This window comes from Anomaloglossus baeobatrachus, chromosome 1 (genome assembly GCF_048569485.1).
Source record: "Anomaloglossus baeobatrachus isolate aAnoBae1 chromosome 1, aAnoBae1.hap1, whole genome shotgun sequence".
NCBI lineage: Eukaryota > Metazoa > Chordata > Amphibia > Anura > Aromobatidae > Anomaloglossus > Anomaloglossus baeobatrachus.
The window spans coordinates 598,922,796-598,948,101 of NC_134353.1; the positions used below are offsets into that span (position 1 = coordinate 598,922,796).

General features: G+C 45.4%; 1 protein-coding gene across 4 annotated transcripts in view; it reads left to right on the top strand.

The window, feature by feature from the left end:
• The window catches only part of CEP78 (centrosomal protein 78), a 145,530-nt gene that overhangs the window by 47,528 nt on the left and 72,696 nt on the right, over positions 1 to 25,306 (top strand). For 3 of the 4 annotated variants that reach the window (XM_075318222.1, XM_075318214.1, XM_075318204.1), the window contains 6 exons: positions 558 to 661; positions 13,570 to 13,744; positions 14,719 to 14,832; positions 17,498 to 17,562; positions 21,888 to 21,987; positions 23,301 to 23,318. In XM_075318222.1, the coding sequence (XP_075174337.1) occupies positions 558 to 661; positions 13,570 to 13,744; positions 14,719 to 14,832; positions 17,498 to 17,562; positions 21,888 to 21,987; positions 23,301 to 23,318 (576 nt within the window). The remainder of the gene's footprint in view (positions 1 to 557; positions 662 to 13,569; positions 13,745 to 14,718; positions 14,833 to 17,497; positions 17,563 to 21,887; positions 21,988 to 23,300; positions 23,319 to 25,306) is intronic. The other variant, XM_075318232.1, reaches the window with a different exon arrangement.

Below are 25,306 nucleotides of genomic sequence, written 5' to 3' on the forward strand. Positions count from 1 at the left end.
TCATAACGAGTACTGTCTAATACTCGTATATTCGTTCCGAATAGCGTGTGCAATGCAAGTCAGTGGAGAGAATACTCGCAAAGTAACGAGTAATCCGAATTTCACACTATTTGCTACTCACACAAATAGTACAGCATTCGGGTTACTCATTACTTTGCGAGTTTTTCCCCATTGACTTGCATTGCACATGCTATTCGGAACGAATATGCGAGTATTAGACAGTACTTGTTATGGGTATAGCGAGTACAATTAGTTAGGTACTCACTCAACTCTAGCCATTAGTAACGACATCTATGCATATGATAAATCCAGTACCTCTTGTAACTAATGATTATTTTGTGCAGCACAACCACCAATGATACAGTCAAGAACTAGAAAGATGGTGCTCTGCTCCATTATTGCACAAGTTCAGAGGCCAGGCTTAAAAATTAATGTACAATTAATTATTCCTTGTTCTGTGATCCCAAAAAGACTCTGGAAAGACAAATGAATATTTTTTTTTCTTTACTGTATTTGTGTGGCATTTTTCTTTACTGAATTATCTTCCATCCATACAGTAATTTGCAAAAGTGTGAAGAATTCACCAACAATCAAAATGATAGATTTTACCGGGTGTAACCTGACATGGCATGGCGCTGAATGGATAGCAAGTATTGTAAAGGTAATTAAATGATTTAAAAAATTGTAATATGCACAGACTATACATGCTTAAAGTGTTGTTCATTAGTTATCCATATAGTCTCAAAGGTGATCATTATTTATTTATTTTCTTTGTCGCTCCATTGGGAGACCCAGACAATTGGGTGTATAGGCTATGCCTCCGGAGGCCGCACAAAGTATTACACTAAAAGTGTAAAGCCCCTCCCCTTCTGCCTATACACCCCCCGTGCTCCCACGGGCTCCTCAGTTTTTTTGCTTTGTGCGAAGGAGGCAGACATGCACGCACAGCTCCACAGATTGGTCAGCAGCAGCTGCTGACTATATCGGATGGAAGAAAAGTGGGCCCATATAGGGCCCCCAGCATGCTCCCTTCTCACCCCACTCTTGTCGGCGGTGTGGTTAAGGTTGAGGTATCCATTGCGGGTACGGAGGCTGGAGCCCACATGCTGTTTTCCTTCCCCATCCCCCTTAGGGCTCTGGGTGAAGTGGGATCCTATCGGTCTCCAGGCACTGAGACCGTGCTTCATCCACAACTCCTGTGGAGCCTGCTGGATAGGAGCCGGGTATCGTTCAGGGACATGGCCCTGTTACTTGGAGGTACTCTGTATCCCTGTGGGGACAGCGCACAGCAACACTCCAGCTTTGCTGGGTGTGCTAGTGCACCGGGGACCGCGGCGCTGACCGGGTTAATATGTGCCATTACACACTCAGCGTTGCCGAGTGTGTTTATGTATAGGGACTGCCGCACTGACCGCCGCTGCCATGGAAAACCGCGGCGCGGCTGGGACTTGTAGTGCGCCGGGGACTTCCATGCCGGCCGCGCTTTTACGGCGGCCGCGTTTATTACTAGAGTCCCCGGCTTTTTGCGGCCTAGTTTCCTTTCTTCCCACCCCCAGCCCTGACAGGCAGGGGAAGGGCGGGACGCTGCACAGAACGAGCAGCACTGAGGGCTGGAGCATGCTTTGCATACTCCACCCCCCTCACTGTGCACAGTGCGGGCACCAGTTCCCGCACTTTCTGGGTCACGCCCACGGCTCCCTCCTCTCCTCAGGACGCCGGCAGCCATTCCTGTCAGCTCCTCGGACGCTGCAGAGGGGGACAAAGTCTGGGAGACCCAGGCAGGGACTCTGGTGGCCTCACAACCGCTTTAAGCGGGTGGTAAGCAGCACCTGTGGTGCTAGCCCCATTGTGCAGTAGTGTAACATTATATATTTATGGTATATATATTTTACACTGTATGGTGCACAGTTGATTTCTGGCTATATACCCTATTGTGTTGCTCAGGGAAGATAATAGCATGGCGCCCATGAAAGGCAGGGGTGCCAAAACACAGGCTTTTTATGCTGCCTGCGCCGCATGTACGACCCCGCTACCGGCAGGTTCCACTGACCCTCATTGTGTGCACTGTTCGGCCCCTGTGGCACTTGCTCAGCCAGAGCCTCTGCTAAGAGGGGCCCAGGGGGAGCCACCTGCTGACACTGTCCAGGTGACGGGGACGGAGTTTGCAAAACTCTCTGAGACTATGGCTAAGATACTAGAAGCCTTGCAGTCCAGACCGGTATCTCAGCACAGGGACTCTGTTGAATCTTTGTTCCCTGGCCCACCTCAGTTGGACCAACAATGTCCTCCCGGGGTATCTCATGGGTCCCAGGCCGAGGGTTCTGACACAGACCCCAGCCCCAGACCGACTAAGCGAGCTCGCTTAGAATTTCCCTCGACATCATCATATTGTGCAGGGTCTCAGAGGGGGGAGTCTCTGGTTGATTAAGCGGAGACAGTTGATCAGGATTCTGATCCTGAGGCCGCTCTCAATCTTGATACTCCTGACGGGGACGCCATAGTGAACGATCTTATTGCGTCCATCAATCTAATGCTGGATATTTCTCCCTCAGCTCCTCCGGCGGAGGAGTCGGCTTCTCAGCAGGAGAAATTCCGTTTCAGGTTTCCCAAGCGTACACCGAGTATGTTTCTGGACCACTCTGATTTCAGAGAGGCAGTCCAGAATCACCATGCTTGTCCAGATAAGCGTTTTTCTAAGCGCCTTAAGGATACACGTTATCCCTTTCCCCCTGACGTGGTCAAAAGTTGGGCTCAGTGTCCCAAAGTGGATCCTCCAATCTCCAGACTGGCAGCTAGATCCATACTTGCAGTGGAAGATGGGGCTTCACTCAAAGATGCCACTGACAGGCAGATGGAGCTCTGGTTGAAATCCATCTATGAAGCTATCGGCGCTTCTTTTGCCCCAGCATTCGCAGCCGTATGGGCGCTACAAGCTATCTCAGCAGGTCAAGCGCAAATCGACGCAGCCACACGCACGTCCGCGCCACAAGTGGCGTCCATAACCACTCAGACGTCGGCATTTGCGTCTTACGCTATTAATGCTGTCCTGGACTCTGCGAGCCGTACGGCGGTTGCAGCCGCCAATTCGGTGGTACTACGCAGGGCCTTGTGGCTACGGGAATGGAAGGCAGATTCTGCTTCCAAAAAGCGCTTAACCAGTTTGCCAATTTCTGGCGACCGATTGTTTGGCGAGCGTTTGGATGAAATCATCAAACAATCCAAGGGAAAGGATACATCCTTACCCCAGCCCAAACCGAACATACCCCAACAGAGGAGGGGGCAGTCGAGGTTTCGGTCCTTTCGGGGCGCGGGCAGGTCCCAATTCTCCTCGTCCAAAAGGCCTCAGAAAGATCAAAGGAACTCTGATGCATGGCGGTCTAAGTCACGTCCTAAAAAGACCACCGGAGGTGCCGCTACCAAAGCGGCTTCCTCATGACCTTCGGCCTCCTCACTCCGCATCCTCGGTCGGTGGCAGGCTCTCCCGCTTTTGCGACACCTGGCTGCCACGGGTAAAAGACCGTTGGGTGAGAGACATTCTGTCTCACGGTTACAAGATAGAGTTCACCTCTCGTCCCCCGACTCGATTCTTCAGGTCATTCCCGCCTCCCGAGCGAGCCGAGGCTCTTCTGCAGGCGCTGGGCACTCTGAAGGCAGAAGGAGTGGTGGTCCCTGTTCCTTTTCAGCAACAGGGCCACGGTTTTTACTCCAACTTGTTTGTGGTCCCAAAGAAGGACGGGTCTTTCCGTCCTGTCCTGGACCTGAAACTTCTCAACAAACACGTAAAGACCAGGCGGTTCCGGATGGAATCCCTCCGCTCCGTCATCGCCTCAATGTCCCAAGGAGATTTCCTTGCATCGATCGATATCAAAGATGCTTATCTCCACGTACCGATTGCTCCAGAGCACCAGCGCTTCCTGCGCTTCGCCATAGAAAACGAACACCTGCAGTTCGTGGCACTGCCGTTCGGCCTGGCAACAGCCCCACGGGTTTTCACCAAGGTTATGGCTACTGTAGTAGCGGTCCTCCACTCTCAGGGTCACTCGGTGATCCCGTACTTGGACGATCTGTTGATCAAGGCACCCTCTCAAGAGGCATGCCAACACAGCCTCGACGCTACCCTGGAGACTCTCCAGAGTTTCGGGTGGATCATCAATTTTCCAAAGTCAAATCTGACACCGGCCCAATCGCTGACATACCTTGGCATGGAGTTTCATACCCTCTCAGCGATAGTGAAGCTTCCGCTGATCAAGCAGCGGTCACTACAGAAAGGGGTACAATCTCTCCTTCAAGGCCAGTCACACCCCTTGAGGCGCCTCATGCACTTCCTGGGGAAGATGGTGGCAGCAATGGAGGCAGTCCCTTTCGCGCAGTTTCACCTGCGTCCTCTTCAATGGGACATCCTACGCAAATGGGACAGGAAGCCGACGTCCCTCGACAGGAGCGTCTCCCTCTCTCAGGCGACCAAAGCTTCCCTTCGGTGGTGGCTTCTTCCCACTTCATTATCGAAGGGGAAATCCTTCCTACCCCCATCCTGGGAGGTGGTCATGACGGACGCGAGTCTGTCAGGGTGGGGAGCGGTTTTTCTCCACCACAGGGCTCAGGGTACGTGGACCCAGCAAGAGTCCTCACTTCAGATCAATGTTCTGGAAATACGGGCAGTGTATCTTGCCCTGAAAGCGTTCCAGCAGTGGCTGGAAGGCAAGCAGATCCGAATTCAGTCGGACAATTCCACAGCGGTGGCATACATCAACCACCAAGGCGGCACACGCAGTCGGCAAGCCTTCCAGGAAGTCCGGCGGATTTTGATGTGGGTGGAAGCCACGGCCTCCACCATCTCTGCAGTTCACATCCCAGGCGTGGAAAACTGGGAAGCAGATTATCTCAGTCGCCAGGGCATGGACGTAGGGGAATGGTCCCTTCACCCGGACGTGTTTCAGGAGATCTGTTGCCGCTGGGGGGTGCCGGACGTCGACCTCATGGCGTCCCGGCACAACAACAAGGTACCGACGTTCATGGCACGGTCTCAAGATCCCAGAGCTCTGGCGGCAGACGCCTTAGTTCAGGATTGGTCGCAGTTTCAGCTCCCTTATGTGTTTCCTCCGTTGGCACTGTTGCCCAGAGTGTTACGCAAGATCAGGGCCGACTGCCGCCGCGTCATCCTCGTCGCTCCACACTGGCCGAGGCGGTCGTGGTACCCGGATCTCTGGCATCTCACGGTCGGCCAACCGTGGGCACTTCCAGACCGACCAGACTTGCTATCTCAAGGGCCGTTTTTCCATCTGAATTCTGCGGCGCTCAACCTGACTGTGTGGCCATTGAGTCCTGGATCCTAGCGTCTTCAGGGTTATCTCAAGACGTCATTGCCACTATGAGACAGGCTAGGAAACCAACGTCCGCCAAGATCTACCACAGGACGTGGAAAATTTTCCTGTCGTGGTGCTCTGCTCAGGGTTTTTCTCCCTGGCCTTTTGCCTTACCCACTTTTCTGTCCTTCCTTCAATCTGGACTGGAAAAGGGTTTGTCGCTCGGCTCCCTTAAGGGACAAGTCTCAGCGCTCTCTGTGTTTTTCCAGAAGCGCCTAGCCAGACTTCCACAGGTACGCACGTTCCTGCAGGGGGTTTGTCACATCGTTCCTTTTTACAAGCGGCCGTTAGAACCCTGGGATCTGAACAGGGTGCTGATGGTTCTTCAGAAACCACCATTCGAGCCAATGAGAGACATTTCTCTCTCACGCCTTTCGCAGAAAGTGTTTTTTCTAGTAGCAGTCACTTCACTTCGGAGAGTGTCTGAGCTAGCAGCGCTGTCATGCAAAGCCCCTTTCCTGGTGTTTCACCAGGACAAGGTGGTTCTGCGTCCGGTTCCGGAATTTCTCCCTAAAGTGGTATCCCCCTTTCATCTCAATCAGGATATCTCCTTACCTTCTTTTTGTCCTCATCCGGTTCACCAATGTGAAAAGGATTTGCACTTGTTAGATCTGGTGAGAGCACTCAGGCTCTACATTTCTCGGACGACGCCCCTGCGCCGCTCGGATGCACTCTTTGTCCTTGTCGCTGGCCAGCGTAAAGGGTCACAGGCTTCCAAATCAACCCTGGCTCGGTGGATCAAGGAACCAATTCTCGAAGCTTACCGTTCTGCTGGGCTTCCGGTTCCCTCAGGGCTGAAGGCCCATTCTACCAGAGCCGTGGGCGCGTCCTGGGCTTTGAGGCACCAGGCTACGGCTCAGCAGGTGTGTCAGGCAGCTACCTGGTCGAGCCTGCACACTTTCACGAAACACTATCAGGTGCATACCTATGCTTCGGCGGATGCCAGCCTAGGTAGACGAGTCCTTCAGGCGGCGGTTGCCCACCTGTAGGAAGGGGCCGTTTTACGGCTCTATCACGAGGTATTATTTTACCCACCCAGGGACTGCTTTTGGACGTCCCAATTGTCTGGGTCTCCCAATGGAGCGACAAAGAAGAAGGGAATTTTGTTTACTTACCGTAAATTCCTTTTCTTCTAGCTCCAATTGGGAGACCCAGCACCCGCCCCTGTTTTTTTGTGTGTACACATGTTGTTCATGTTGAATGGTTTCAGTTCTCCGATATTCCTTCGGATTGAATTTACTTTAAACCAGTTTATAATTCTTTTCCTCCTTCTTGCTTTTGCACCAAAACTGAGGAGCCCGTGGGAGCACGGGGGGTGTATAGGCAGAAGGGGAGGGGCTTTACACTTTTAGTGTAATACTTTGTGCGGCCTCCGGAGGCATAGCCTATACACCCAATTGTCTGGGTCTCCCAATTGGAGCTAGAAGAAAAGGAATTTACGGTAAGTAAACAAAATTCCCTTCTTTTGTCTTTTAAATATATTTTAACCTAAAGACATATATTGTTCATCATTTTGCATACATCCTGGGTACAAATAATAGATTACTTGACTTTACGTATGGTGTTCATTGAGTAGTCATCAAAGCCTTGCAGTAACCAAATCTGAATATATTTTGCTACTTAATTCATAGCTAGTGATAGGCGGACTTGAGATAACCCAGACCTGCAGGTCTAACCAGGTTAAAAAAAAATAAATCCTTCGTGCCTCGAGTGATGGAGGAATTGGCCAGGAATTGGTTCTTGTGAAATGGGAGCCCTATCTTGTGCACCCTTATACCACCTATACCAGGACACTGCATTCAGTGGTGGTATCCCCATTGATGTTTGAAATATTTTACAGGACTTATCGGAAAGGCCCTGAAGTTCGATATTGGTTCTATATGTTTACAGCTGCAATTGCATTAACTTTATTTCTTTGCAGGGACAGGCTTATTACTGTTGGAGGGTTAACCACACTTAATTGCAGGGCAGAAAGCGTCTTATACCTGGGATCCTGGTTCTATAAAAAGATCTATGTGATATGGGGTCAGAGCTAATATTTATGACCTGGAATGTCAGAGGCCTTAAATTGCCCAAAAAACGTATTAAGGTATTCTCCCAAATTAAGCAAGTCAAGGCCCAACTGGTGGTACTGGTAGAGACTCACCTCACATGGGACACAGCCAGACTAGTAAACAAACCGTGGGTACAATGGTCGGCACATGCGTTCCACACCAGCTACTCCAGGGGTGTCTCTCTATTAGTCCATAGACATATCCGTTGGGAAGTGAAGGTGGTGAGGCATGACCCGGAGGGGCGATTTGTGTTTATATATGCGTCTATAAACTCTAGAGATTATGTGCTGTTATGTATTTACATCCCCCCGCCAGCTCGCATCTCCATTCTTAAACAAGCAATGAGCTTTGCCCTCAATTATCCAGATGTGTATGTGTTATGTATGGGGGATTTTAATCTTGTGATGAATGAGGAGCAGGACAGGTTTCGGATGGATGGAGGGGGACAACATTCGACCACACACTTGACTGATTTGCAGCAATGCGCGGAGGGAGGTGGGTGGATTGACCTTTGGCGACTCTGGCATCCTAACACCCGAGAATATACATGTCATTCTTCTACTAGACGCACGCTGTCCCGACTAGATTATATTTTTGGGTCGAGCAATATCGCAACCTGGGTGGATGACATGGTACACTGGGTCAGGGGCATATCAGATCACAGCCCAGTGATTCTTACTATGAAGACTAACCAAGGTGTTGGTAAACCCTTTTGGAGGTTAAACCCCTTTTGGCTGAAACTAATAGATCAAAGTGATAGAACTCTGACCCAAATAGAGGATTTCCTGGAAGCCCACCCTTAACCCTGGAATATTAACTTGGTGTGGGACACTCTTAAAGCCTACCTTAGAGGGTGTTTGTCTTCAACCATAACATATCTTAAAAGAGTGACTAAAACTGAGGATGATATAGTAGAGGGGAGACTTAGGGACTTAGAGGCAATATATATATCGGCCCCAACCGATGAAAATAGAGCAGCCTGGATGCAATCATATAGGTTATATATGCAGCACTCTGAGACCAAGTCCAAACGCAAATTGTTCTTTACCCGACAATCATATTTTGAGCTTGGAAATCAATCCAGTAAATTATTGGCATATATGGTTAGGCAACACAACACTTCAAATACAATATTGGGTATACGGAGGATGGATGGCTCAATAGCTACATTCCCTGAAGATATTTTAGAGTGCTTTTGTGAATACTATAAAACCCTATACACATCTAGAAATCCTCATGGAGTTCAAAGTTGCGTGACATATTTGTTGAATTTGGAGTTTCCCACTTTGAGTGAATCACAACGGGAGTCTCTGGAGGCGGACATCACACTGGATAAAGTGATTACTGCCATCTCGGATATGGCTAGGGGGAAATCTCCGGGTCCAGATGGCCTTCCCATAGAATTCTATAGTAAATATTGTGACCTATTGGCCCCGATTCTTTTAGAGGTTTTCTCACATTTTTCAGCCGGCGACTCTCTACCTGCTTCCTTGTACGAAGCACATATAGCGTCCAGGCTTAATTCAGTCATATTGAGTATAGTTCACCCAGATCAAACCGGATTTATGCCTGGGAAAAACACCTCTATAAATATAAGACGGGTCCAGTCCATAGTGCAATATAGCACACTGGTCCAGGAGAATGAGTGGGCCTTGGCCTCACTGGATGTGGCCAAGGCATTTGACTCGGTAGAATGGCCATTTTTATTTGCCTGCCTCCAGAGATTCGCTTTTGGGCCTAAATTCAGTAATTGGATTCATATGTTGTATAGGTCCCCGACAGCCAGGATACTAGTCAATGGTGCTATGTCTACACCCTTCGCATTGAATCGGGGCACAAGACAGGGATGCCCTCTGTCTCCAGCATTGTTTACACTAGTTATTGAAGCTTTGGCAATTAGAATCCGCTCTCATCCACAGATCACTGGAATCACTATAGCCGACCGAACAGATCAAATAGGATTGTATGCGGATGACATGGTTGTCTTCTTAGATCGAGTGCAAGAGACTCTAACGGTGGTTATAGACACTATAGATACATTTGGGGAGTTTTCGGGACTACGCATCAACTGGGATAAGTCGGCTTTGATGCCATTAATGCATGGGTCTGGAATTTCAATGGAGGGTAGGTCACCTTTGCAAGTGGTAACTAGCTTTAAATACCTGGGAATACACATACAGAAAGACCATACACTAGACCTGCAGACGAGTATAACACCACTTCTGGAGCACGTTAAACTTAAATATAACTTGTGGAGCAAGCTACCCCTGTCAGTGGTTGGCAGAATAAATTTAATCAAAATTATATTACTTCCAAAGCTTAGTTATACTCTACAACATAGTGCAGTATCAGTACCCAAATCCTTCTTCTCAATGTTGAACTCGCTTACTACCTCTTTCATATGGGGAAAATCCAGACCCAAACTTCGGTTATCCATTTTACAGAGATCCAAAAGACTGGGAGGGATGGCTTTACCGGAGTTCTTCCTCTACTACCTCGCGGGACAGCTTAGGGCACTAGAGACTTGGATGCCTGGATGTCAGCTACCAAACTCTGAGAGTCACTTGGCACACGCGGCTGGGACTGATTGTTTAGTGGGTTTTCTCGAATCAGAAGGACTGAGAACACCACGGCAATTACCCCTCCTCAGGTTGGCAAGAGTAGTCTGGCGGCAAGCCAAGAGGGTGGTACTCTTCGAAGGGGTGGTGGCGAAACTCCCATTATGGGGGAATAGCCACTTCCATACTCTGAGAGATCACCCCTCGGCGCAATTCTGGGCCACTCACAGCGTCAGTGCATTAGGTGATCTTTTTGTCCCGGGAACCACAACCTTCAAGTCCTTTGAACAAGTCCAGATTGAATATAATGTTCCAAGATCACAGTTTTTTAGATACCTGCAGATTCGCACAGCAATTCAATCCCACATACAGAAAATTGGAGTGAGGAAATTGATATCATCACTTCCTATGATAGGTATTCTAAAATCACAAGGACCTCGAGGCCTCATCTCAGCTATATATACTTACCTGTTGTCAGTGGGGGTGGAGTCGGACCCCTTGCCAGCCCAGGATAGATGGAAATCTCTAATTCCCTCTCTACAGGGAGAGGAATGGGAAGAGATATTGGAATCTCCGACTGCGGTATCCCCTTCGGTTAATAATAAGTTGATTCAATGCTACATTGTCCACCAGGCATACCTTACTCCAACTCGATTATTTAGTATGGGCCGTTCTCGTACATCGGCGTGCCCAAGGTGTCATCTCTCAGGGGCAAATTTCATACATATGATTTGGAGCTGTCCCAATATATCTTCGTACTGGCGGGGAGTGACATCTCTGCTGACATCGATTGTGTCGATTCCTGTTTTGTGTGACCCTTTGATATGCCTGTTTGGGGTGGTGGAGGAAGAGTCCTGGGATCACTACATGACAATATTCCTCAGAGAGGCATTGTTTCTGGCTAGGAAATTAATAGCTCTGAGGTGGATGGGAGATTCGAATCCAACTGTGCGGTCCTGGGTTAAACTAGTCAATGCAACCAGTCTATGAGCAAGTGGTATATTATAATAGGGGGTGCCCGGGAAAATTTAACAAAATCTGGGGTTTGTGGAATTCTTCTCCGACACACTTGCGGAGGTTTGAGGGAGATTATGCGGATAATGGTGGTTCCCGTTAGATGTTGGGATATGAAACACTGTCCAATGGTATATTGAGATATAATAATGCAATGTGGCTGTTGTTGTTCTTTCTTTCTTCCCTTTTCTATTCCTCTTTCTATATTGTTTTCAAAATATGGTCATGCTGATAGTTACAGCTGTTCTTATGCTCAATATAAAATTAGATATATATGCAAATGATAAGAAGTATGGATAATAACATTGTTTTATGTTAAGTGCTAAAGATATTATAGACTTTATATGACTGTTTATTGTTATATTTAAATATCACTATCTATATACTGAGCTATCTTTATATGGCAAATGTCAGTTGTACCATGTTTGAAATTGTTAATAAAACGAAGTTAAAAAAAAAAAAAAAAAAATCCTTGTCCCCGGTCACAGCTGGAGGTTCCCACAGTCCTCCAGCTGTGACTGCAAATCACCTGAGTAACGTCACCTCTGATCACGCGGCTCAGTCTGCCTGAACCTCACAGTGGGCAGTCATGTTCTATGGCCACTCGGTGTGAATGCAGATATGTAGCAGAGCTACTGTATTAGGGTTAATAAAGTGGTAAGAGAGGGTGCTTGGAGCCTCAGTAAATGTAAAGCTCTTGCTTCATTCTTATTTTCTTTATTTTTTTCCTTTTTTTTAAATTTATTTAAATTTTTTTTATTTTCCGGGTGCCGAATCCAGATCAACAGCCGGAATTCCCTGAGAATTCTGGGACGGCACTCTGGTAGATTTGAAACTGCGTGGATCCAGACTTTTACAGCCCAGGTCCGCCCCTCACTATTCATAGCCCTATGACCTCCATATCAAGTTGAGAGGGAATGTTTCCTCAGAAATGACCTATTGTTTAAGTTACGTTTTTGTCTTAAATATATCTAATTTGGGGCATTTTTTTTTATCCCAATATTTATAAAAAATAAAAAATAGAAATCTTGCACTTTTCACACTTGCCACTGAGGCTTTTTTAGACACTAAGTTCCTCTTTCAGGAAAGCCACATGTATATTAGCAGCAATGAGCAAACACTGAACCCTATTGTATTTGTGACGCCCTGGCCTATCAGGTCGTCACAGGGTATTGTGCAATCTGCCCTTCTGCACAGTACCCACCCTCCTTGGTTAACGGATCCCAGTCCTTTAGTGTTGTTAACAGCTTGTCCAATCAAAATCCTAGGAACACTTCCCACTTGAACCTACCAGACACATCATTGGGGGGGCCTGAAGGGATTAGGGCCGCCCACATGGGGGGGTTGGTGAGGAGAAAGTGAGGACAGTGACAGTTGAGAGTGAAGGAGAGAGGAGGTGAAGTGGCTCTTGTGAGGAGAGGCCACGGAGAAGAGCTCCTGTATACTAGGTGGCAGACGTTGGTCTGGGCCTTGTAGGAGCTGGAACCCGGTCGCAGGGGACAGTGTCAAGGGGCACGGACTGCCGAGGAGGGCAGCCGGCGGCCTTGGGCTATCACTGAGCCGGGGCCAGGGCACGACTGGGTACGTGGACCCCAGGCCGGAAAGTAACTTCACGCGTTCTGGTAATTTACCCGACGGGGGTGAAGACTTCAAGTGTCATCCCCAACCCGCTCCAAAATCGGGGTACTAGCGCACCGATGGGATAGGACTTTCCCACTACAGTCCAAAGAAATCCTATGCGTGAACCCTGAGAGCAAGCTCACTCCGTTAGCCATACGGGTGAGCGGGAACCAGAGAGTTTCATACCAACGGGTCCAATCGAGACTAAGGTGCCAGGGATAGTGCCACAGACCAACAACAACACCAAGGGCACGGATCCAGGCGTGCTCCCCGCAGACTACCGTGGTGCTCAGAACTTTGGTTTACAAGCTCTCGGTGTGGTTATTTTGGGACTGAGTGAGTACATTGGAAACCCCTGCACCTATCCCCCAATGGCACCCAAACACCATCCATCATCAACGGGCCCCGGGACACAAACCCCCTATCCACGGAGAGGTTAAACTTCAGGCAGCCACACCATCGTCACCGGTCTCCCAACGGCAGCGGTGGTTCCGCACCGTGGGTGGCGTCACGAACTTTCCAAAATCCCCCTGTACATATCCCCCCCGCCCTTCTTTTAATCGAGTGGCCGCGCAACCCCCGGGTCTGGAGACCCCTCCAGCCACTCCGGATCCAAGCGGCGGCAGCAACCCGGCTGCTCGCACGGGGGCGGTACACCTCTACTGAAGAATCCAGTGAGCTTGTGCAAAGGTAATTCTGCAGAGAAGGGAGCAAGGTCAGCTGTGGCATCACGTATTATGCATGGTGGTGTCTTAAGTTATCAGAAGTGTCATTGCAATCTTTCCTCTGATGATAACGAAACTGCTGAAAAGCTTCCTGAAAGGGCAGGAATTATGAGTCTAAAATAGAAAGTCGCAATGGCCTTGTCAAAAGATGCTGTTTGTTTAAATGTAATGTTAAATAAAAACTTTTGTTTTATTTTTTTTTTTTTATTATATTTGCATTTTTTTGTTTTTTAAGCATCAGGCAACAAGAAGACACAGTGAGGCATGGGCTGAAAGCTTACGATATAGACGACCTGACCTTGACTGCATGGCTGGGTTGAGACGGATTTCTTTGAATTGCAATACGCTAATTGGAGACCAGGGAGCAAAGGCAATAGCAGATATTCTTGTAGAAGACCTGTGGTTGAAAGGTAAAAGAAATTAATATTGCAGATGACAACAGGTTTACCAATAAAATCAATGATGGCTAACTAAGCTACAGGGACAATCTGCCCTTGTATAGTGAGTTATCATTGTTGGTATTGAGCTCATTGTTCCTAGAGCTTAGTACCATGCGTAAGCAAAATGTAACTGCAAACAACTGTAAGATGTACAGTAAATATGTCTACATTCACAGTTGCGTATTCTCAAGAAATAGCTAACACAGTCTACAAATTTTTCCAGGTACTCAAAATCTTCCTGGGTCTTGTGGCCGTAATGCAGTTGCTAAAAAGAAATCGTTAGCTGATTGTTGCTGCCTGTACCACGGTCAGCAGGAAGCAAAGACTGGCATCATTATTGCATTATTGTAGCCATGTAAGATTCATATAGTGTTTAACAGAAATAACACCTCCACCCCCTTAACACCAAAAGTACCCATAAAAAAAAATACCCCATATAATACCCCATATACTTTCATCACTGACCAGTGCAAGTCTTGCGATGTCTCCAATATTACGTACAGCTGTCTCATGACATTGACATGAGACTGCAGGGAGGCACAGTACCATCATCACAGGAGTAGCGCCGATCTGGCAGATAAGTATATGTTTTTTTTATTTCATTATTGATACGTTGTCTGTTAAGAAGGGGTTGTTTTAAAGATTTACTGAAGATCATGTGACTTGGATGACTAGTTTGAGATGTTTGTTTCATGCCCCACCTATGGGCTAGTCTCCTACCAGCTTTTTAAAGTATGCTTTCTATGAAGCATCTCAGTGTTTGAATGAAACATACATGGCTGCAATAACTGACCTGGCCTCTAGCGGTTTCGGGCAACATGAATCAGCTAAGTTTCTCTTTAAATGAACTTGCACTAAGGCTGTCTTGAAGAAGATTTTGTCCATGGTTTTCTTTTTGTTAATAAAGTATTCCATTTATTTGTCATTTTTTTTTTCTTCTTTAGCATTAGACATGCGGCAGTGTGGAATATCCAGTGAGGGTGCAAAAGCATTTCTTCATGCATTGCAAACTAATACAACACTGATGGTCTTGGATATAAGAAAGAATCCACTTATCGGTATGGAGTAGTTTTACTGTGCTCAAAGTACTATCTTTATATATTATGTTCGAAAGCGCACTACACAGCTCATCAGCCAGCTGGATGTCCCGCTTGGTGGACAGATCAGGCTAAAAGCACACCAATCACCGAGATTTTCCTATACAGTGCTGGCCAAAAGTATTGGCACCCCTGCAATTCTGTCAGATAATACTCAGTTTCTTCTTGATAATGATTGCAATCACAAATTCTTTGGTATTATTATCTTCATTTAATTTGTCTTCAATGAAAAAAGAAAAAATGTGTCATAAAGCCAAATTGGATATAATTCCACACCAAACATAAAAAGGGGGTGGACAAAAGTATTGACACTGTTTGAAAAATCATGTGATGCTTCTCTAATTTGTGTAATTAATAGCACCTGTAACTTACCTGTAGCACCTAACAGGTGTTGGCAATAACTAAATCACATTTGCAGCCAGTTGACATGGATTAAAGTTGACTCAACCTCTGTCCTGTGTCCTTGTGTGTACCAGATTGAGCATGGAGAAAAGAAAGAAGACCAAAGAACTGTCTGAGGACTTGAGAATCCAAATTGTGAGGAAGTATGAGCAATCTCAAGGCTACAAGGCCATCTCCAAAGACCTGAAAGTTCCTGTGTCTACGGTGCGCAGTGTCATCAAGAAGTTTAAAGCCCATGGCAATGTGGCTAACCTCCCTAGATGTGGAAGGAAAAGAAAAATTGGCGAGAGATTTCAACGCAAGATTGTGCGGATGGTGGATAAAGAACTTCGACTAACATCCAAACAAGTTCAAGCTGCCCTGCAGTCCGAGGGTACAACAGTGTCAACCCGTGCTATCCGTCGGTGTCTGAATGAAAAGGGACTGTATGGTAGGATACTCAGGAAACAAAATCCAGGCTGGAGTTTGCCAAAACTTACCTGAGAAAGCCTAAAACGTTTTGGAAGAATGTTCTCTGGTCAGATGAGACAAAAGTAGAGCTTTTTGGGAAAAGCCATCAACATAGAGTTTACAGGAAAAAAAAAAGAGGCATTCAAAGAAAAGAACACGGTCCCTACAGTCAAACATGGCGGAGGATCCCTGATGTTTTGGGGTTGCTTTGCTGCCTCTGGCACTGAACTGCTTGACTGTGTGCATGGCATTATGAAGTCTGAAGACTACCAACAAATTTTGCAGCATAATGTGTGGCCCAGTGTGAGAAAGCTGGGTCTTCCTAAGAGGTCATGGGTCTTCCAGCAGGCCAATGACCCAAAACACACTTCAATAAGCACTAGAAAATGGTTTGAGAGAAAGCACTGGAGACTACTAAAGTGGCCAGCAATGAGTCCAGACCTGAATCCCATAGAACACCTGTGGAGAGATCTCAAAATGGCAGTTTGGAGAAGGCACCCTTCAAATCTCAGGGACCTGGAGCAGTTTGCCAAAGAAGAATGGTCTAAAATTCCAGCAGAGCATTGTAAGAAACTCATTGATGGTTACTGGAAGCAGTTGTTCGCAGTTATTTTGGCTAAAGGTTGTGCAACCAAGTATTAGGCTAAGGGTGCCAATACTTTTGTCTGGGCCATTTTTGGAGTTTTGTGTGAAATGAACAATGATTTGATTTTTGTTTCATTCTCTTTTGTGTTTTTTCATTGCAAGAAAAATAAATGAAAATAATAATACCAAAGAATTTGTGATTGCAATCATTTTCAAGAAGAAACTGAATATTATCTGACAGAATTGCAGGGGTGCCAATACTTTTGGCCAGCACTGTATAATCTAAAGCCAGTGCTATACTGGCACTATCATGGTGATTCTATACATACTTTTAGTTGTCAGCTCTGATGTATTGTATAAAGTTTAAAATACAGACAAGTAAAGTTTGTAAAATGAACAGCTTTTTGAATGACAGCAGCTGCTGATCAGCTGATATCTGGGGTGGATTCCCGCCCCCTGCCTGTCCATCCTCCCTGTTTTTTGGCCTCAGCCAACAGAAAAATAATGTTGCTTCAAGGTATCAGCTATGTTGGCTGAGGCCCCGCCCCTGCTTGTCACATGGATATGACATCAGCACAGGTCCTTCTAGTCAGTAAAACACTTCTATAATAGAATTAGCATAAATAACGGAGGACGGACAGACGGGGGCGGGAATCACTATGAATACCCACCCAAGCTATCAACTGCTGCCATTCAAAAGCTGCTCATTTTACAAACTTTACTTGCTTGTTTTTCAAAACCTATACATCCGAGCTGACAACTAAAGGTATGTATAGAATCAGCTTGATACTGCCAGTATAGCACGGGCTTTAGGTTATATAAGAAAATCCTGGTGATTGGTGCGCTTTCACCGTATCCTCAAGTTCCTCTTACAGCTAGCTGGAAACCATAAGTGAGAAAACAGCATATTAGGAGAATAAGTGAAAATGTAATTTGCAAAGTTTTTCTGGAAAAAAATCCTAGCCGTATAAGAAGTTGGGAAAATGCGCTGATTGTTTTTGAAAACCATGTGAACACTGATCCAAATGCTTTCCTTATAAAGCTGTACATTCATCTTCACAAATCAAAGCATCGAACATGAACATTTCAAGTCTATAGTACCTCCAGTTTTTATTTAAGAGAAATTGTTTATGCTTATTTTATGTGGATATTCGCTTTATTCTATCACAACTTTTCATTGTTTTTCTAGACCATTCTCTGCTCAAGACTGTTATTGAAAGAGTACTGTTAAATGCCCATGACACACATTCTGAGGTATGGTTCCATATTGTACAGTACTTTGCAAATTACATAAAAGAGAATCTGTCAGGTTTTGACTAAGTAATCTGAGGGCAACATGAGGCAGATTTCAACAATGTGTCTCTTATTAGGCTGTGTGCTGTTGTTTCAATACAATGAGTGTTTTTTCAGCAGGAGCTTCACTAGAGGACTAGGTGCCCATGTGATAACTGGTGCAAACGCAACCCAGCACTGATTAGCAGCGGTGAATATACAATGTACCCAGAAAGCTATGGTGTGAGCGGGATTATGCTGCTCTCAGATGAGATGTCAAAAACTTGTTGCCGAATTCCCTTGAACCCCTTCACTCCTGTCCGATTTTCAGTTTTTTGGGTTTTTTTTCGCTCCCCTTCTTCCGAGAGCCGTAACTTTTTTTTACTTTTCAGTCAATCTTGCCATATGAGGGCTTGTTTTTTGCAGAAAGAGTTGTACTTTTAATTGAAACCATGAGTGTTACCATATAATGTACTGGAAAACAACAAACAAATTCCAGGTGCGGGAAAAATTGCAAAAAAAGTGTGATTGCATGATTGTTTTTGAGATATTTTATTCACTGTATTCACTATATGGTAAAACTGATGTGTCAGTGTGATACCTCAGGTCAGTATGAGTTTATTGACGCCAAACATGTATAGGTTTACTATTATCTAAGGATTAAAAAAAATCTGGTTTGTCCAAAAAAGTGGCCACTTTTTGCGCTATTTTCCGCGATCTGTTGCGTTCTCATTTTTCGGGATCTATGGCTCAGTGACTGCTTATTTTTTGCTTCTCGAACTGACGTTTTTAATGGTACCATTTTTGCACAGATGCTACATTTTGATCGCTCGAAATCAGCTGACATGTGCGCGGATCCCCCCGGCTGCCTGCAGCAGCCGGAGGGGATTAACATTATGACCGCTAGGACGTAATTTTACTGCGCGCAATCGTTAAGGGGTTAAAGCGATCCTTTTACCAGGATTTTCCCTTATGAGCTGCGGCCACCACTAGTGAGCTTCTGTATACAGCATTCCACTCATGCCGCTCTGTATAACGTAAAAAACACCTTTAGGCTATGTGCGCACCTTGCCATTTTTTGTGACTACAAAGATGCAGCGTTTTTGGCTGCTAAAAATGCACAAAAACGCACCCGTGGCAAAAACACAGCGGTAAAAACACATGCGTTTTGGTGCGTGTTTGGCTGCATTTTGCTGCATTTTTTTTCACTGCATTTTGCTGCGTTTTTCCAATGCATTGCATGGGTGGAAAAACGCAGGAAGACACTCAAAAATGCAGCTAAACAACTGTGCGAATAGCATAAATGAAATCTCATAGGCTTTGCTGGGAAAGGAAGTGCATGCAGTTTTGAGGCCAAAAACGCACCCGAAAAACGCTGCGAAAAACTCACTGTGCGCACATAGCCTTATAATACTCACCTAGTGGGCGGTCTGGTCAGATGGGTGTCGGTGCTCTTTGTCTGGCGCCTTCTCCATCACGTGCATCCTGCGTCAGTCACATGGAGGCCTCAATTGCGCTCCTGTGCATGCACACTTTGATCTGCCCTGCTGAGACAAGTTGTTTAAAGGCATAGTGCTCTTAGTTTATGTAAACTTTTGACTTTGCAGAAAGTAATAAAAATGCCTTAAAACATTCTCTCTCTCATTATTCTGGCATTTGTCAAATTATAAATAATTTTGGTTTCTAACTGACCTAAAACAGGAAAAGTTTATTCTGATTTCATGTTAGATAATGAGAAAAACATACATATTGTCTTTTTCGATATTCTATGTAAACCTCTGGTTTCAACTGTAGATTCTTGAGTGTATTGCAGACTAGTCTTTTTAATATATATTATAATACATTCTTTAACCCTTTAACAAGCTGCTTCATTGTACGATGTACAGCGCTCACCGGAAGCAGATGTATGTAGCAGACTTGATACATGAGCCCTAACTACACTTGTTAAATGATGGCCGTGTTATTTAGCTATCATCTGCCATGAACAGTCACTCACCATCCACTGCGGTTAAGCTCTTAAATGCCACTGTAGATCTGTGGCAGTGGTATTTACAGTGTATGGCATTAAAGCACACTGTTCTAAGCATCCTTTGCCTCTCCCCCTCACACCCATCCCTTCCGTGATGTTATTGTGGGATGCTAATGATTTGCCATGGCAGCTGTTGGTCTAAACAAGTCCTCCATGCCTGCCATGATGGTGCACCTATGAAGACCAGCATCTACCCTGTTTCCCCGAAAATAAGACACTGTCTTATATTTTTTTTTGCCCTGAAAAAAGCACTACGTCTTATTTTCAGGGGGTGTCTTATTCTTGAGGAGACAGGGTTGGGGTAAGTTTATCCCCCACAATAAGCAGACCCCCCCCCCCCCTTCCCAGGATCATCATACTTACCAGCCCCAGGCTTCTGTATGGCTCCCAGATCTTCCTGTGATCTCCCTGTAGGTATGCTGCATGCCTCCCCTGCGTCTGGCCGACACACATACTTCAGATCACACAAACACACACATATATCAGATAGCATACACTCATTTAGGCACACACACACACCCCTTTCAAATCATTGCTCCCGGTGATCTCCCAGTAGCTGTGCTCTCCTGCGTCTGGCCGACACTCACATCAGACATCATACACACACACACACACACACACACATACACCCCTTTCAAATCATTCCTCCATGTGCTCTCCTGTGAGCGCTCCCAGCAGCTGTGCTGCATGCTGTCCTCCTGCCGACACACACATCCGATCGCATACACGCACACATCCGATCGCATACACGCACACATCCGATCGCATACACGCACACATCCGATCGCATACACGCACACACATTCACGATATCGCATGTACCACTACAATCGCGCGCGCACACACTCACAACATCCGGAGATGTCACATGCCTCCGGCCATGTGATCAAGGTCCTGGAAGATCACAGCACAATATCGCCGCCGAGAAGCAAGCAATATCACTGGATTGGGTGAGTGTGTGTATGCGATCTGTAGTCTGTGTGTGTGTGTGTGTGTCTGTCTGTGAGATCTGATGTGTGTGTGTGTGTGTGTGTGTGTTCCGCTGCAGGACCATGATGCGCTCACCTGCTCCCGGTCGGCGTCTGGTCTGGTGAGTATGATCGGGGCATCTTCTCTCTTCTGTCTTCTCTCTTCTTTCTTTAGGGGTCTCCGCTGTCTACAATGAAGTGTCCTGCAGTGTCTTTAACTCGTTCACCGCTGCATGACACTTCATTAATGACCGCAGCTATGTCTTATTTTCAGGGGATGTCTTATATTAAAGCATCCCTGAAAACTCCTGCTATGTCTTATTTTCGGGGGACATCTTATTTTCGGGGAAACACGGTAGCTAGGCTTCATAGGAGATAGTGGCTTTTACTATATTCTGGAATATTGTGGTTTTGAATTATATAGTTATACTATCAGACTCAGACTATCCCAGGTTCATCACACCATAGCTAGTCCAATTCATGACAAGCTGTGGTGCTCCTTATGCCAGAAATCTGACTCCAATACCTGACTGGAGTGATATTTCTGGCGTAGTGCATGAGGCATATGCCACTTGTCAGACCCTCCCAGGTTTATGTAGAGGCAAGCTCCTCTTCATGAATCAGGAGTGTTGGTCTACAGCACAGCCTTAATCTAAACCAGCGTGAACAACACTGGTCTTGATGAACTGGGCCCCAAGTATTCAGAAAAAAAACAACCAGATTATTGAAAAAAAGAGTTTTCTGAAACCTACCCCATTTTAATCACTTATAAGCCAGCAACAACTGTCTCTAAAGGAAAAAGTGTAAAATAAAAACTAGAACATTTTAGAGGAGTGTCTTAGAATAAACTCTCCAATCTTGTCATCACCATATACTCCCTTCTGAGCAACTGATCAATATCGTGTAATTTGGAGGGAAATACAGACTTGTTTCTGATATGCCACAAAGCAAGAGGAAACTATTGGGGTCCATGAGTTAGAACACAAAGTGCTTCCCAGGTTAAATGGTACATTGCAATGGTATAAGATATAAATCATTGATTTCCTCAAAATCTTTGGCTAAATCCAAGAAAAAAAACTGTATATAATACTTTATTTTTTTCAGCCTAATTTCCATTTCCCATAAGTGTTTTTCTTACCTTTTCAATTGTAATAAAAAAAAAAAAAAAAAAGCAACCGATAACACTGGTGGAAATAAATATAGGCAAATACTGGGGTTCTGTATGCCCCAAAATTATGAGGAGTGGGTTTAGACTTGAAAAAACTTCCACAAAATGTCACAAATTACTGACAATCCTCTGTTTTTAATAGTACAAGTGGTTTACATCACCATGTTCAAAGGAAGGGTCAAAAATGAAGCGGTCGGCAATGTTACGAAATGGACTAAAAGGAAAAAATACAATCCGCATCGGTATGTATGGCCGTCTAACTGAAAAGTAATATATAATTTTAGTCAACAAAATAATACTTGCAGTTTCTAAATGTGGTGGCATATCTGTATAAGGTGCCTTGCTGAATTTTGGCGTGAGGCCCCAAGTATCCCCAGTATTTGAGAGGACATACACTACAGGTTTCTTAAAGGGGTTCTCCAAGAAAATGTAATAAAATAAATAAATAATACACATTTAAATATTTAAACATTTTTCTAAATACCTTTTTGTTTAGTAAAAACATATACCTTTACTACTGAACTCAGGATTTTAAACATAGCAACAGCTTGGACATGTTGTAGGCAGACTGTGTGAAGCACTAAAACTGTCAGGCTGACAGAGATGGATGTTCATTTTGCCATTATGGAAAGTGTTTTACTAATGGTTGTGGCTAAATCATCATAGATAAAAGGACCTGTGTTGATGTCATAGCCATGTGACCAGAAGGGGCAGAGCCTCAGCCAACATAGCTGATACCAGGAAGCAACATTATTTTTCTGTTGGCTGAGGCCCCGCCCATTCTGGTCACATGGGTATGATGTCAGAACAGGTCCTTTTAGCCACCATGATTTGTAGCCTCAAACTTCTATAATGGAATTAGCAAAAAAGTGGAAGGATGGATAGGCAGGGGGGTGGGAATAACTGAAAACCTACCCCAGCTATCAGCTGCTGTGCACCTGCTGCTATATGTTACTTGCTTGTGTTTCAAAACCTATACATCCTAGCTGACAACTAATTGTATGTATAGAATCAGCATGATAGTGCCAGTATAGAACTTATATACGAAAATCTTGGTGATTGGTGACCTTTATTTTAAAAGTTTTAGTACATTTCTCAGAGAATCCCTTTAAGCAATTTTCTCTGCATAAAGCCATTGGCATCTAGGGAAGTGCAGAGAATAATGTAACGAGTCATAGCACAGGACAATTGTGCTATGCAAGAGAAAAAAAAATAAATCAGATGGAACCTTTATTTTAGCAGTTGGAAGACATCTCACGTCGCCCCCTCCTCCCACTGATCCGCAAGTAACTGCATATCCTGGAAAAATGCCACCCTTTGCTATGAGCTGAGAGCCCCCTTTGAAGCATTGTTGGCATGTATGCAAGTATACTTAATAAAATACATATGCACATCATAGTATAATAGAGTACACAATGGTTTACCGATTGTTGGACCTAAAGGACTTGTTCTGGTTATGGATGTAGTAGAGAGGAGCCATTACTTTTGGTTTATGCCATATTTTTAGTTGCTTATATTTACAGTTTCTTTATTTGCTTTGACATTTTTGCTACAGTAATTTGGAGACATTCAGGTAAGATAAGGTTGAAAACAGTTGAGAAAAAAGTTACCTAAAATCTGAAAAAAAATGCATAAAACAGTTGTATTAAAAAGAAACAAAACACATAATTGGTATCAACGATCCAAGCTATAAAACTGTTGGAATATTTGTTCTGAACTACAAAAAACCCATCCCTAATATAGCTCATGAGGAGATAAAAAAAAAAGTTACAGCTCTCAGAATATGGTGATGCAATAACAAATAAATGTTTGGAAAATTTTAAGGGTTATTGTGTAAAAGGAGCAAAGCATAAAGAAACTATATAATCTGGTATTGCTACAATCGTACTGACCCAAAGTATAAATCAGTCATCATTTTTACTACACGGTTAATCGAACAAAAAGTGCTGGTTATTGTTCATCTGCGTCAGAAAAATATGAATAAAAGGCGATCAAAAAATGTTTACATAATAATACAAAAAAACCTCTTATCCCGCCGTGCAAAAAATAAACCCCCATACAGCTCAGTTCACCCAAAGATAAAAAGTTACAGCTCTCAGAATATGGCAAATATATATATTTTTTATACAATTTTTTTAATGTGTAATAGTAGCAAAATATAAAAACCCCTTGTCACAAACCACCGGGGGGATCACTCAGAAATCCCCCGCGCTGGCTACCAGTACGTCACAATCGGGGGGTAACAAGTGGGGGTCACCCCTCCTTTATACCTCCCGACCGACAGACAGAGCACGTGACGCGCTCTCTAGCGCCCCTCTTATAGTCAGGCCAATTATGGAATTGCCCGACAATAAGCAAGGAGGCCGCTATACTACTTATGCCGATTATTGAAGGGTCCCCGGTGAGAGTAGGGTATATATTCCCCCGACCTCCGCGGGCGGAATATATAAAATCTCCCCGAATCTCACTGGCCTCCCCACAATAATCCTTGGCACAATTCGCTGCCACCAACCGATTTACGGTAACCATTAGCCGAACACACAGACGTGGGATTCAAGATCGAGATAACAGAACAGCCCAAGATTAATTATATAATTTAATCAGCCTAAAGCACACTAGAAACTACAATATACACAATAGGGAATCTACAGAATATACATATGTCAGAGTACAGTTACAATCAAAGCATGGGTTACAAACAGGCATACACAGTTCAATCAGTTACCTTGTGCGTCTGGCCACAGGGGGGCGCTGTAGACCAGGTTTCCAGGAACTCCCACAGATGTTTCCTACACGTGCCCCCAGCGAAAGAACACTGGAAAATGGCCGAAGTAGGGTTATCAACCTGGGCAGATCCAGGTCCCCTGCTACCTTAGTGACCTCACAGGGAAGCACTGCTCCACCCCTGGCTTGAGTTATGGACAATATCCCAACATGGAATATGGGCCATAACTTTGCCTGGGAGCGTCGTAGGCGGACGCCAATGCTCTCATTGTGACAGTTATGAATTTAGCTACAGAACGAGGGGACTCATGACCTGTCTGCCAGTTCCCCATTGGCTGATATCACGCCTGGGGCATTTCCCAATGTCCTGCTCCCATAAAAAGGGTGTGCCAGCATCGCCCGCATGCGGAGACACCATTTTTATGGTTGCCATATTTATCGGAAATATGGCTTGCGAGATATGAACCATTTTTTACTGGAGTCGTTCTGTCTGGCTATTTCCAGAGCCTTGCTAATTAGATAGCAGCTCCTACTACAGGGTGACGGCAGGGAGTCATCCTGTGTCCATTGTTCCCACACCACCTCATCTCCATATCACAGGACATGGCCATGGAGGTGTAAGTGGAACACTGAGAACAAGAAGGGAGGGGGCACTGCCAGGGAGTGATGAGGGATTATGACTGGAGTCATAATTCATCTTCATATCCCGGGATTTGCCTCACACCTCCCCCCTTTTGAGGGCGCTAGGGGGCAGCACACTCCGGTGTTCCCCCGTGCGCCCGTCCGCGACCTCTCCTTGTCGGGACAGCCCGTCTGCGTTACCGTGGTCACGGCCCC